This window comes from Melopsittacus undulatus, chromosome 5 (genome assembly GCF_012275295.1).
Source record: "Melopsittacus undulatus isolate bMelUnd1 chromosome 5, bMelUnd1.mat.Z, whole genome shotgun sequence".
NCBI lineage: Eukaryota > Metazoa > Chordata > Aves > Psittaciformes > Psittaculidae > Melopsittacus > Melopsittacus undulatus.
The window spans coordinates 47,689,296-47,702,601 of NC_047531.1; the positions used below are offsets into that span (position 1 = coordinate 47,689,296).

Genomic DNA, 13,306 nt, shown 5'->3' on the forward strand with positions numbered 1-13,306 from the left:
TATCTTCAATGTCATTAAATCATTTTCAGAACAGGTTGCATTGATGTGTATTTCTTAAAACTCCCAGCAGTTACAATACTATTGATGAAAATGACAACAAAAGATCTCATACATAAATGTAAATCAAACCCAGGCTGGTCAAAATTGTTTAAGCACTTTGGGTAATTTATAGAAAATTGCCTAGAGATTAAGATATGCCACCCAAAAATACAGCAAGGACTGATTAGAAAGCCTCTCGAGTTAATACAAAGCGAAATGAACTTATGCAGCCCAGTCAGATATTCTATTAAAAATTAGGAAGAGTAGACTCTGCAACATGATTATCTTCTCTCCCTTCTAAATCCACATTATTAGTTTGTTCCTATTAATATTTATACAGAATTTACACAGGAAAAGTTTTCTGCATCATTGTAATCAGAGAAAATAATTTCCCCTCCAACTATCTCTCTAAGCTTTGCAGCAGAAAGGAATGATATACCAGCAAACACACATTCCGACTTAACATTAATAGCTTTTTTCCTGCATTTCTGAATGATCGTGATGACATCCAAGACGATACAATCATTTTTCTTAGCTATGAGATATTACCTTTGCTAGTCTACACCTGGTACATTATTTTCTTTTTATCTAGTATTGAAACAAAGGTTATTATCAGCCTGAAACATACAGCTGAACTAGAAACACAAATCAATAAAAAAGATCCAAAAAGTATGCGAAGGCTTTAGGCTTTTGACTGTACAAATAATAAATACATAAAAATACTTTTCCTTTTTTTATTTCCTTTTTCCAGCCTACTGGAAACCTATTAAGCAGGAGACTCCACTTTATCAACACTCAGATTTAGGGGCAGCCTTTAAAAAATGGAATACTTGCCTAGCAAGAAAGGCAGCAAAATGCCTTTCAAGGCCTCCACGCAATGGACAAATGGCATACATAACTTACCTAAATGGCACACCTGATAATGCTTGCAAAGTTTTTCACGATAGTTAAGTGGGAACTGGGTTTTGCTGGTATAAATTTCCAGCTGGACAGCTTAGTGCCCTTCAGAATACTCTATTTTGCTGCAGGGCTCTCCTTGACAGGCTCCACTTCCAAGAGTTTGATGGATGCAGGGACTGCTGGGTGGGTACTCCATAATCTACCCTCTGTAGGTTTTTACAACAGTCTCACTCACCATAAAGCTCAGAATTATGAGTTTCTAAGCACAACACAACCAAGTAATTTTGATTTTGTTAGCGGTCTTGAGGAATGCATCCTCTTAAGGACTCTAGAGAAAATAAATGTACTGCTGTACTGCATAATAATGAGGTCATCATTTAGTTGGTAAATTTTTTACAGATCTGTTTCAGTCAAGTGAATTTTCATGAAATTCAATTACTTTGTGAGGTTCTTTGTTTTCACTTTCCTTAAGAATACTCAACCAATTTACTACTCGTTCTCAGCCAGACTTCAAGTGGTGTAATGATAGTCACGTCTTTCCTGTTTGCATCCCAGTCTCACATTTTTGTAACTCACACTCTGCTTTCTTAATCCCAGGTACATGCCATGTCTTTAAAAAAGGCTGCCTAGCCAAAACAAGCATGAAACACACAGTGATGCAACCAAGCCATTATTCAAGCAAATGTATCAGTATAAAAGGTGACAATTAACCAGTAATGAACAGCACTGAATGAGGCTGGTCTCAAAACTTCTACCTAAAGAAATTAATGTTAGCTCTTAAACCTCATTCCCCTCTTCCATTCCTCAAGCATAGGCAAATACAAGCCTGTCACAACAGTCATGTCAGTCTCATAGCCAACAGAACTATAACTGGAGAAACCAGGAATTGCTTTTTTTGCCTTTCCTCGTCTTGGATGATAATTTGAAAGAACAATGCAGGAATGCAGTGTATAGCACATTGTTTATGTACATGCCATCTTACATCTGAGACACAATTCTTAAATGTCTACAGCTACGCTGGAGGAGTTTAATAAAAATGGTTTAAAGAAGATAAAAAAAAAAGGCAGTATCTGAAAGATGTGAAAGAAAACAAAGCAGCTAAACAGTTCTTTGGTATGGTATTATTTATTGATTTTAGCTGAAAGGTATTTCCAACTCAAATCAATAATTTATAGCAACACACCAAAGAAGCAGGGAAGATTTTTCAGATTCTTCCTGTATGTATCAGGTTGGCTGTTCTTCCTGAATAAAAATGTGTGGTCCTGTCTATCAATAAAAACATGTGTCCCAGTGAGAATCTAGAAAGGGAAAACAGATGCTCAAACTTTGCATCAGTGCCAGTGAATAAGCGCTGAGCCCCAGCTCGCTCTTTTGAATTAAATTCTGGGGGGAAAATCTACCATGTGCACACACCAGCTTTACTAATTTACTGTGGCACTCGCTCAGGGCCTGCCTTAATTTATTTCTTTAGTTTTTTACTCAAAGGTTTGTGAACACTTAAGAAATGTTTCTTCAATTCAAAATCAATAGAACAGACACCGACGTGCAGAGCAAATTGTAACACAATGTGCAGGATGCAGTGCTGAGGCACTGGCCAAAGAGAATAGCTCTCATTCATTCATGTTTATTTTTAAAACAGGCTGTTAATGTTTTGCTGATCTGATTTTCTCTGACCCTCCTGGAATACTGCTGACCTTCTGCTGGTGTAGCAGTGGTGGCATTCACGGATCATGTTTGTTGTATTCTGTGTGTGCTACGCTAAATGAAATATCATTTCCTAGCCAATATTCAAGGAGAGATGACCTGGTTTGTAACCCATTCTCGTACTAGTAGCTACAAAGATTGGTCCAGATTAAAACTGAGAAACAGGAGGGAAAAGGAGACTGACAATTCAAAATTTCACAAAGCTGACTTATCCAGGGCTTCTGAAAAATGACAACTAATTGCAGAAAGATGCAGGTGAAACTTTTCACTTTTTCCCAAGTGAAATACCAGTTAAATTTCACCTTACACCAGAACTCAAAGTTGAGAAGAATTAAAATAGAAATGTTATTCTGAAAATCAACATTTGTATAAAATGCAGTGACTCCACTCAAAAGATCTTATATTTCACACTAGCACATTAAAAAAGAGTTTAATTTTCAACCTCCCAATATGAAACTAGAATGTTTAGTTTTGATTTTCACTGTAAGAAAAATCACTAATTGAGCTTTTCTGCAAAGAAAAGAGCAATGAAAGCAAATGTCTAATGAGGAAATACAGAGTGTAAAGTCCTCTTCAGCTACAACTGCTTGCCTAACCCTACTATAAACAACTCCTGCTTTTTCTAAAAAACCCTTCATAACTCCTAATACCTGACAAACCTTACAGGTAACAACCCCTGCAGTTCCAATATTCAGCCTCTCATGAACTCTACCCATACTTGTGTGTGCACTGCAGAGCTCAAGTCTGGATGTCTGCATGATGTTCACCTGTGCTACTCCTATTTCAAAAAAGGTCTTACAATATGACATCCAAGTTTCTATGGAAATGAGTTTTTTTTCTCCCCAAAGCATTACACAGTTGGATTTCTCTGTAAGAAAATATTAATTGCATTGTGCTTTCAAATGAACAAGGGGTTTTCCCTACCTGTCCATTGAAAGTTGAGCCACCAGTGTTACATCAGTATTGTCTGAAGCAGGCTCATATTCATAGTGTAGAAAATACAAATGAGTGCGATGGACGGTGAAACGTTCTCGACGAAATTCATAGCATAAGTCATCCTCATCCAGCTCAGACAACTGTTTCTGGAGCTGTAAGGAGAGAGTGGACATAAAGGTAAATTCTCTATTATTTTAGTAAATCAGAAAGAATGAGGTTGGCAACTTGCAGCATGTTGCCATGGGGAGTGGAACATACAGAGTAGCATTGCTCCTGCAAGTCACTGGACAAGAGACTAGAAGAAAGCACTTGTAAGTAAACTGATAAGGCAGACAGGCCACTGTATTATGATCTATATATCAAATATATTATCTGCATTATATACTTTCAACATCCAGACCAGAAATGAAACAGTGAACGATCAAAGTTTCATAATCCCAAGTTTCAGAGCTAATGCTCCAATGTGATGCATAATGTTACTCCTTACTAGAAGCAGTGTTTCAAACTACTCATAGACATACAGCTTCAGCAGACAAAACTCAGCAGCACATTAAGCCTGTATGCACTGGACTGAGCAATTCCCATTCTGCTCCCTCTGTTGGAGAACAGAAACTGCTGCCAGCAGTGTGGACAGACAGCTGCAAGAAACATCTTTAACTGATCATTATTCTGTCTCTTGAGGTTTATGTATCTGCACCAGTTCAATTTTGCAATGAAAATATTCTTTCAGCTGCAGAATTAAGCCTACACTTCTAATGGGATTTATGCTTCTGGATACCTAGTTTGAGAAATCTGAACAATGTCAGATTAGCAGAGAACAGGTATTGTTTTGTCTCCCTTGGAAACGAAGCCCCTTCAAAGTTAAAATGGGCATCTCAGAGCAATTCAATCCTGAGTTACTTAGACTTGTAGCTTCAAGAGAATAAAAGTTTAGCTCTGAGGAAATGAGGAAGAGAAAAACTGACCAAAGGTCTATGCAGCTGACTAGTTCCATCCCTGAAGTGTATTATTTTAAAGAAAACATCCAGCTAGATTATTTAAAAGGAAAAATCAGTCATATCTGCTGTAAAATGTACTATAAAATGTAATGAAGATGAAAACAACATATGGTCTTAACAGGTCAAATAGAGTTCTGTCTGTGTTGCTCTGAAATGTAGGTTATTAATAAAGGTATTTTTATATTTCATTTTTAGAAAACATCCTATAAGAAGAATATTTATCACTAAATAAGAAAAAGATTAATTTAATGGAAATTTTACAAGTTTTGATAAAAACCACAGTGCACTTCAAAAGCATTTCATGCAACAAACAGATTACTGAATTACAGACATTCATTTATATTTTAAAATCTCTTCTTTTTGTCCTCTTCAGGACTATTTAAAGTAATAGTTTCCTCACCTTCAAAAGAAAAAAATGTAGACATTTCTTGTTCTAATACTGTACTAAGAAGAGCTGTTGTTCTTGGAACTATAAGCATAATGGTTGCCACCAAGAATAATGCTTGCAGATGAATGTTTTCCTGTGAAGGCTGATGGAATAATTCCTGATATTTTCCTGTACATCACTCTATAATCTTCTTTTGAATAATGGAAATATCTCCTTTGATTTCAAAGAGTTTTGGATCAGGCTCTCATTCTTCTGTGCTTTTGTTCTGCACAGATCTTAAAACATCCCTGAAGAGAGACTGCTTTCAGAAAGACAAGAGTCCAAATCTTGACAAATCTTTACTCAGGCAAAACTTCTATTGAAATCAAGATCTCTTTTGGTGGAATAGAAATCGGGAGCTCTTTTCCATATTCTTGGAGTTTCACTGATTCTGCTTTACAAACTAACATTCAGCTGAGCCTGTACTTTATTTCCCAAGTCACATTCAAACAATAATTGAATTAAACCCAATAATTACAACAGTGATTAGAAAGACTATTGCATCTTTCTATTTCTTCCTTGAAAAGAGATACTAGTATGACCTTAAGTGAATTATCAAGGAGATAATTGAAGTTTAAATGGTTAAGACAATAGCAAAGCACATTTCAGGGATACCTTACTATCCTGTGGTATATATAAATGACCAGGCTAGAAGTTTGTAATTGCACAACAGCTATTAATCAGGCAGTCACTGAAAGACTATCAGATTACATCTGGGTTGCAAGCTAAGAGGATATAAATACTTAATTATGAGTTAAACAGTAACATTTGGGGCTAAATTATGGCTTTGCAATCTACAGAGCCCTGGGGGGGGGAGAAGAAGAGGAGACACAGCTTCTTAGAGGCCTCAGATGGTGAAACTCACCAAGTCACAGAATTGGTGATGGAGGTGAAGGAGAGCAGCAAAGAGCAGAAGATCGCTTCTGCTACAGGAGAGGAGAAATCTCGCTCTTTCCTCTGCATCTTGTAGGATTTTATCTCTGTCCTGTCACACTTTTTCTGAGCCTGCAGTTATGGTGATGGTCTGCGAGGTTCTCACTGGCACTTCGCATGACTCATGCTCAGTACCGCATTGTAGCATTGGGACCCAAGTGATGGTCATGTCTCACCTCTTCTCTTAGGAGAAGAGATGAAACACAGCCCACCCTTGGAGAGAGCATTCCCCAGAAGGACCATGAGCATGATGAGATGGTGAGAAGGACCTATCTACCCTAGCCTCTGCCCCTAGCACCCTCTTCTCAAGTGCAGGCAGGCTGCCAGCAGGAAGCCCAAGCACAGTCTATCAGAGAACCCTGGCTAATATGCAGACATCACCTGGCAGGATCAGACACACAGCTTCATCAGCACATTGCAGGAATGCTTGTGCAATCCTTGTCCACTCATATCATGAGCCTAAACTGCTAGGCTGCCTCAGGACCCATGCTCTGCAGGCTGGGAAAACACAGCTTCCTTAAGGTGTGCTCCTTCAGGTGGGAAAACCAGCACAGGACAGGCTGTGACTTGGCCTGTAGCATTGCCTCTGCATATGTGGCAAGCAGTCTGCATTAAGGATGGAGCTATCCTGCAATGCTGAAGCAACACACACTGGAATGCAATAGCATGTGATTATCCATATCAAAATACCTTTCCTGCTGGAAGCAATGCTAGACATGCTAGGCACCCTGGATTTGGTCCAGCAAAACCTGTAAGATCACAGGCTATCTCACTGAAGCTAGCAGTATGACCTGAACAAATTATCAGGACTAACAGCAGGGTGCTGTACATTTAATGCAGTTTAAGAGCCTTTTTCCCTCTCTCACTTTCTTTGTTCCCTTCATTTATATATATACATATATTCATATATACATTCAGACACCAGTGCCCCAGTATCACATACACATAAAGCCTGCTTTCTCTTTACTATGAAGAGACACATACAACCTATAAATACATATTGCACAAAGTCATATGCCATTTTTTACTTACATATTTAAAATTAAGAATGTTAAAGATGTGTGACATGCAAAAGACAGTGAATTGTCTGAGACAGATACATACATATCCTTACATTCATCTCTTTCTGAGTTACCCCATACTAATTTTCAGTTACATGATCACATACAATTTCTCCAGTGATATAATCTTATCTACAGCATGCACATTGCAGGGGTCCATTATTTACGGACAAGAGCTTACAGCTTGTTTTAGGGTCTGCCACTACATTATGTCTTCTGGAAAAGATGGGTTTATAATGGGAAAGTTAACACGACTTACGCAAACAGATTCTTACTTAAACAGTGCAGTAGTACACCATCAAAATAGCAGCTGGATTTGATAAAAATATGGCATCCTCATTATGGACCCCTCCATTATGCTTACAACAATATGCCTAATATAGCAAAGACTTCTTAACCTTAGAGTGACAGCATGTATTCTCATAAGTGAGTACCTGCTTAGCATAAGATTCACTGTTTCTACAAGATTTTCAATGCTAAGGCTACTTGCCACTGAGCATGTGGGAAATCTTACCGCTAGGAAATACTATCACAGTGAAAAATGCATTCTTTTCAGGCTGTGTATGGTAGACGTTCTCTTAGGAAATACTGTAGTGGGAAACAAGTGCTCTCATTAGCATCATGATGTTATGGAAATAAAAATGGCATATAAAATGGCAATAAAAATGCCATGACACATGTTGTGCCAAAACAAAGAGACAAACAGATAAAAAGAAATCTACAGTAAGTTAGTTCTCTGGGCAACCAGCTGTGGCAGGTGATCAGACTTCATCTCAGGAAAAGCTGTCTTTGAAGACAGGCTGGCCAGAGTGGCACAGGCAGGCCAGAAGGTATTCAACTCTGTCATAAATCATAATGATTTACCAGGTCTACTTGTCTGACATACATTTGTATGAGGTGAGGTGCTGTTTTCTATTCATGTGATAGATGGCAGACCCATATGATACACGGCACACAACATATACCCTTCACCAGCAAACTAGATCGTCTGTTCATAAATCTCCCTTTCTAAAGTTGTTCCTAGTGTAAGCAAATTTGTGATTTGCCTCATTTTAACTGCTGTGCCACAGAAACCATTTACTCCCCACCAAAATCAACAGGACTTCATCTCACATGAGATTAACCCAAAATCTGGGATCAGAAGTATTTTCAAGGGATTAGTGATATTCAAAAAACCATCACCAAGAAACGCTTTGTGTCTAGGGGATATTTTGATCTTGGGGAAGGGGATACAAACACTAATGTAGGCATCTCTATTAAGTGTTTAGGTGAGGTGAGATGACACTAAGCTTAAGTCACTCATTCGATATTCATGCCAACAAATAGGAACTGAGCAGCTTAGATGAAAACTTCTACCTTTCCAATCATCATTCCTTCTCCCAGCTGTATGCAGTTAAGATTCATAGCACAAAATCAACTCAGTTTAGCTGCTGAGATGAGAACTAACACCAGCCTGGGATGAAACTACAATCTGGTTCTAAACTGCAGCAGTTTCATTTCCTCCCGTGTAGCTGTCCCAGTTCCCACCAGTAGGCAATTTGGATTGCAACATTTAGCACTTTCAATGTGTATGAATTAACCGTTGCCTACAGCACGCACAAACAAAGCAGATGATGATGTTGGGAGGAAAAAGCATTCACTGAATCTTGTTTGGGATGACCTACATAAAGTACTTCTGGCTTCTCCAATGATTAGTAATAAAAGCCAGACTAATCCCATGTCAATTAAACCTTTATTCCTCCCACACCATAAAATTTTGTACATTTGCTATGGGTCAAATTGAGCCTTCTGTGAAACAAAGCTGTGCTAAGGACAAAGAGGATAATGTCTGAGCAAGCCTACCTAGCAAGAGGAATTTTGCTGCAGCATGTAAGAAGTAGCTAACCCTCTTGCTTAAATGTCTTATCTTGACCACAAATAATCAACACAATTAAGAACCCAATTTTTAGGCATGCATAACTTCTTAGACAGTTCTGTATATGTGCATTACAAATTCCCTTCATCTCAGCTGCTGATGTTGGATCATGGTAATCCTCTGCCTCTCATTTCCCCATGTCCCTGCCAAGCCTTCCTGCCTGAGCTGTTCCCAGTCCGCCCTTGCAGCCCAGTGCCATGAAAGGCTGGTCTCCTTGCTTTTGTTATCCCAGATTGTTTCTAGCCCTGCTCCTTCTTGTGTGACAAGTTTCATGGACAGTCCCAGTCCTGTTTCTAATCCAATGGTTCTTACTCAAAAGTAGTCTGCCAAATCTCTTTAAGAGTCTCCAGAGATCTGAGCCTTCTTAAAGTCAAATAAAACATTACCAACAAGGTGCAAACTGGGATTTTTCAGCATTGTAATTAGCCTAAGTTTTCACCAGGTTGGCAAAAAACATGTTCTGGGTCCAAAAGTCAGTTCCTTCTGTAAGGTGTGGAGTATTTCCCTGAAGAGGTCATCAGAATGTGTGGTGTGGGCAACCCTCTCCCAAGCTTTTCCCCATGTTTCACTTTAAAAATTAAAGAAAGAAAGAGAAAACCAGCATGGCATAAAAAAAACCCAAATAGATCCCTATCCACATGATCCCCCATTATCAATATTATAAGCTGTTAAAAGCACTGTAACAGCAACTTTCAGGCAACTAACAGAATGGGCTACCAGCTCAACATTTAATAACAATAAAAGTTATAATAATAGAAACAACACAGCTGGGGAAGTCAAGAATTCACATCAAAACTGCCATAAACCATCTGTTATTACTAGAGAAAGACCATGTCACCACAAAATAATAACTTTAATTCCCAGTCCTACAAATGATGAAATTCTTCAGGAGTAAAGGGTACTCAAAGCATCAGTCTGACTACACGTTCAGTGCCCTGATACTGATTCAGAAGTTCCCTTTGCATGCTATTTTTAGACATTCAAAAGTTGCCAGATGTCATGGTTTGAGCATGCTTTGAGGGTGTTTTTGTTCAAGGTTTTTTCCAGCCAGGTGGAGGAGGGGAGGCTGGGAGGAAGGAGAGACAGGGCACCTGACCCAGGCTAGCCAATGAGGTATTCCATACCATAGCACGTGATGCCCAGGATGCATACTGGGAAGGAGAGGGGTGGAGGGGTAGAGCTCTAGAGGAAAGTGGAGGAGGGAGCCCATGGTGCTTGGCCAGGCAGGGTGGAGTGAGTTATGGATCGGTGGCTGGTGGGGTGTTGTATTCTCTTCACTTGCTGTTTGCTGTATCATTATTATTTGTAGTAGTAAATGGCAGTAGGGGTTTTGTGTTATGCCTTAGCGATTAAACAGTTCTTATCTCAATCCGTGGGGGCTACATTCTTTGGATTCTCCTTCCTAACTCTCCAGGAGTTGGGGGACTTGGTTTAAACCACGACACCAGATTAGTGGAGTTTCCAGCATGTGCTACACTGATAGAATTTCCTGTTCTTCTGGTGGATACTACCAACTGGGCATGTACAGCCATTTGCTGGTATTAAGAATCCCTGGTTTTGCACAAAAAAATAAGTAAAACCACATTTAGTAAGTATACACCTAAACAAGTGTTTTCTTTTTTACACTCTTTGTATTGTTGTTTTGAAAGTTGGAAAACAAAAATATGCAGAGATTTTCATCCTGTGTTTTCTGAAAGTCTTCTCCAATAGGAATCTACTGTCCTTTTCTTAAACTGAGTGAAAACAGTGATAAACTTCCCACTGATCTTGCTCTGGACTTTGTATCAGGACACAGCTTCACTAATAGGGGACACCCCATTCAACCTTCAGATTTAATGCTTTGGCAGAAGTACCTGATGAGAAACTGTCTGCAGGAAAAGAAGTTTTATGAGTTGACTGTGTGCCTGTGTGCTAAAATCAGGCTTTTCAGTATCTATCTCATAGTGTAACTATAGAGATAGGCTGGTACAGAGAAGATCCTGTTGAAATATTTTAGACTTTACATTAGGTCCTTTAGAATGAAATGCTGCACACAAGCATTAAAAGCCAATAGGAAATGTTCAAATTTGAGATCATTGTGAGCTTTGCCTTTGTGGCTTTCCCTAAAATCTTCTGCATTGTATCAAAATAAGAAAGAAGGGAGAAACAGCATGGAATAACTAGGATGGAGTGACTAAGTAGGTGCTCCAAAGGCCACTTGAGTCAATGGCTATGTTTACAGGAGGATTTGGTTCATATTCTGTATTTCCCAAACAGAATCTGAACAAAAGGCAAAGGTGTGATTGTAATACCAATATGCAGAGAAAGGTATGCTCTTTGTAATCTCATTTTAACACATTCATTTTAAGGTCATACCAGTACTGATGAGAAGTGTAAAGGGCCTTACAGTTAACAGAACCAGTCCAATGGTACCCACTGTCATACTTCCTTTCCACATTATTTCGATTACAAATGAGATTCCTTAATTACAGGTTGCATTCTGAAGAAAACAATGGCTGGCATATTGGAACAAGAACTTAAGGGTAGATTCTGATACAGCCAGACTGTGAGTGACAGACTCACACTAAGCCACTGTTTCAACAACACGGCTCAGGGCAGTCAGTGCTTAAGTAATTATCTTTGATTATAAAAAAAGAAGAGATATTCTAACATTTTGTTCACCGGTGCACAAAGCAGAGAAGCACAGGCAGCTAGAGGACCACCTTTTACCCATATACAATGCTTAGCACAATAAAGGCCAATTGTGGTTTTGGGCTGGTAGTTTCAATTCAAAGAAAGGAAAAATTACAGGTATTAAGATAAATCAAATAGCAATTTCTACTTTATACATATGTTACTTCGCAGGAATTACAGCCTTTTAAGCAACGTATATGCTTAGGAATCCAACTGGAAATGTATGGCTGTTTCTTGTCAGACTACAGGTCCATCTAGCCCAGCATCCTGCCTCCAGCTGTGACTTGGCTGCCTAGAGAGGAGTCTAAAGGCAGGATGAGTGTACAGTGATGCTTTATCAGAACATTCCCCTAACCCTGAGCTTGTGGTTCAAGGACTTTCTGCATGAAAGCTAAACAGTTCCTGACCAATTTTCTTTCCCTGAAGAGTTACTTTTGAGCATGTGTATATTTTTAGCAACATTACCTCCTGCTCGAAGCTTCATTACATTGTGGATAAAATATCTTTGGTTTGAACCTGCTACCTGCAATTTCCACTTCATGCCCCCTAGTTCTTGCAGTGGGAGGAATGACAAACGAAGGTTCCCTGCTCACCTTACGAGATGTTCTACTTCTAATGATTATCCTACAATAGATTGTGGTAATGTACAGTATTTTAATAGGACATCTGTGACACTCTATATGTCACAGTGAGAGAGCAGGTTTTGCAATAATCCTATTTCTAAGGTCTCGTAGCTTCAGAGCTGACACTTGTTTTTTGTATTCTACAATAAAAAGGACATAATCAAGTTTACAGAGGAGCTTACATCAAGGGTAACTAATAAAAAAACAATATCTTCTCCTAAGTGACTAGTTTTGAGCTATCTGAAGTTAGCTTTGCTAATGTACCTGTTTGTTTTGATAGAAAGCTGTTAACTTTTTGGTGTCTCTTGGCAAATTACGACTCAAGTATTATTTTGTATATCTAGCTCATTGTTTTTTCAGTATATCTTTTTTTTATTATTTATAAATGGAAAAATGAGTTATCTTTCTTTTTCAGACACAAGCCATACCATATACCATATTGCGTTCTACTTGTCTTGAATAAGAAACAGGCTTGAAACAGTTAGTCATTTCCAGTGTCTGTCAACTAGATGCAAGTTCGGTAAAATGAACCATTTTAAACATTCAGGGCTGCCATTTTCAAGTAGCAAGAAAATGCATTCACTGTGCGCTGCTACCCAGGAACTTGTCTGGAATAAATCTATTTAATAAGGATACACAGAGCTCTGGAAAATAAAGCAACGAGTCTGTGACTGTATTCATGCTCTTTGAACCCAGACAACATATTGGGAATTCAGTATCAATTTAACCTGAATTTTTAAAATCCAATGAAGGTGTGTTTTGCTTGCTTGTCTTTTTTTTTTTAATGTCTCACTCCCCTTTTCTTTTCCATCTCCTGCCCTCTACCCTGTCTATTGTATCTTGATGTCTCTGATAGTCAGAGTGGTCTTTTACCACATTCAGTTCACTTGATTGTCTAAAAGCCTCTCACTCTTGCAGAAGATTTGCTTTCTCCATGTGCTTTTGCTCTCACTGTGCTCTTTCTCTCTTTTTCTCTCTCATCTGTGCTTCAGTCTCTTCCAGTTAATGTTGATCTCCGGTTTCCCACCATTCCCCACTCCTTTCAGAAGACAGTGGGATGGTCAAATATGTATCCGGGAAGTCATGACTTAGGCTAA

The 13,306-nt window shown here is 38.8% G+C and overlaps 1 protein-coding gene across 3 annotated transcripts in view; it reads right to left on the reverse strand.

The window, feature by feature from the left end:
* The window catches only part of LARGE1 (LARGE xylosyl- and glucuronyltransferase 1), a 278,913-nt gene that overhangs the window by 21,265 nt on the left and 244,342 nt on the right, over nt 1-13,306 (reverse strand). For all 3 annotated transcript variants that reach the window (XM_034063061.1, XM_034063062.1, XM_031050097.1), the window contains one exon: nt 3,568-3,731. In XM_034063061.1, the coding sequence (XP_033918952.1) occupies nt 3,568-3,731 (164 nt within the window). The remainder of the gene's footprint in view (nt 1-3,567; nt 3,732-13,306) is intronic.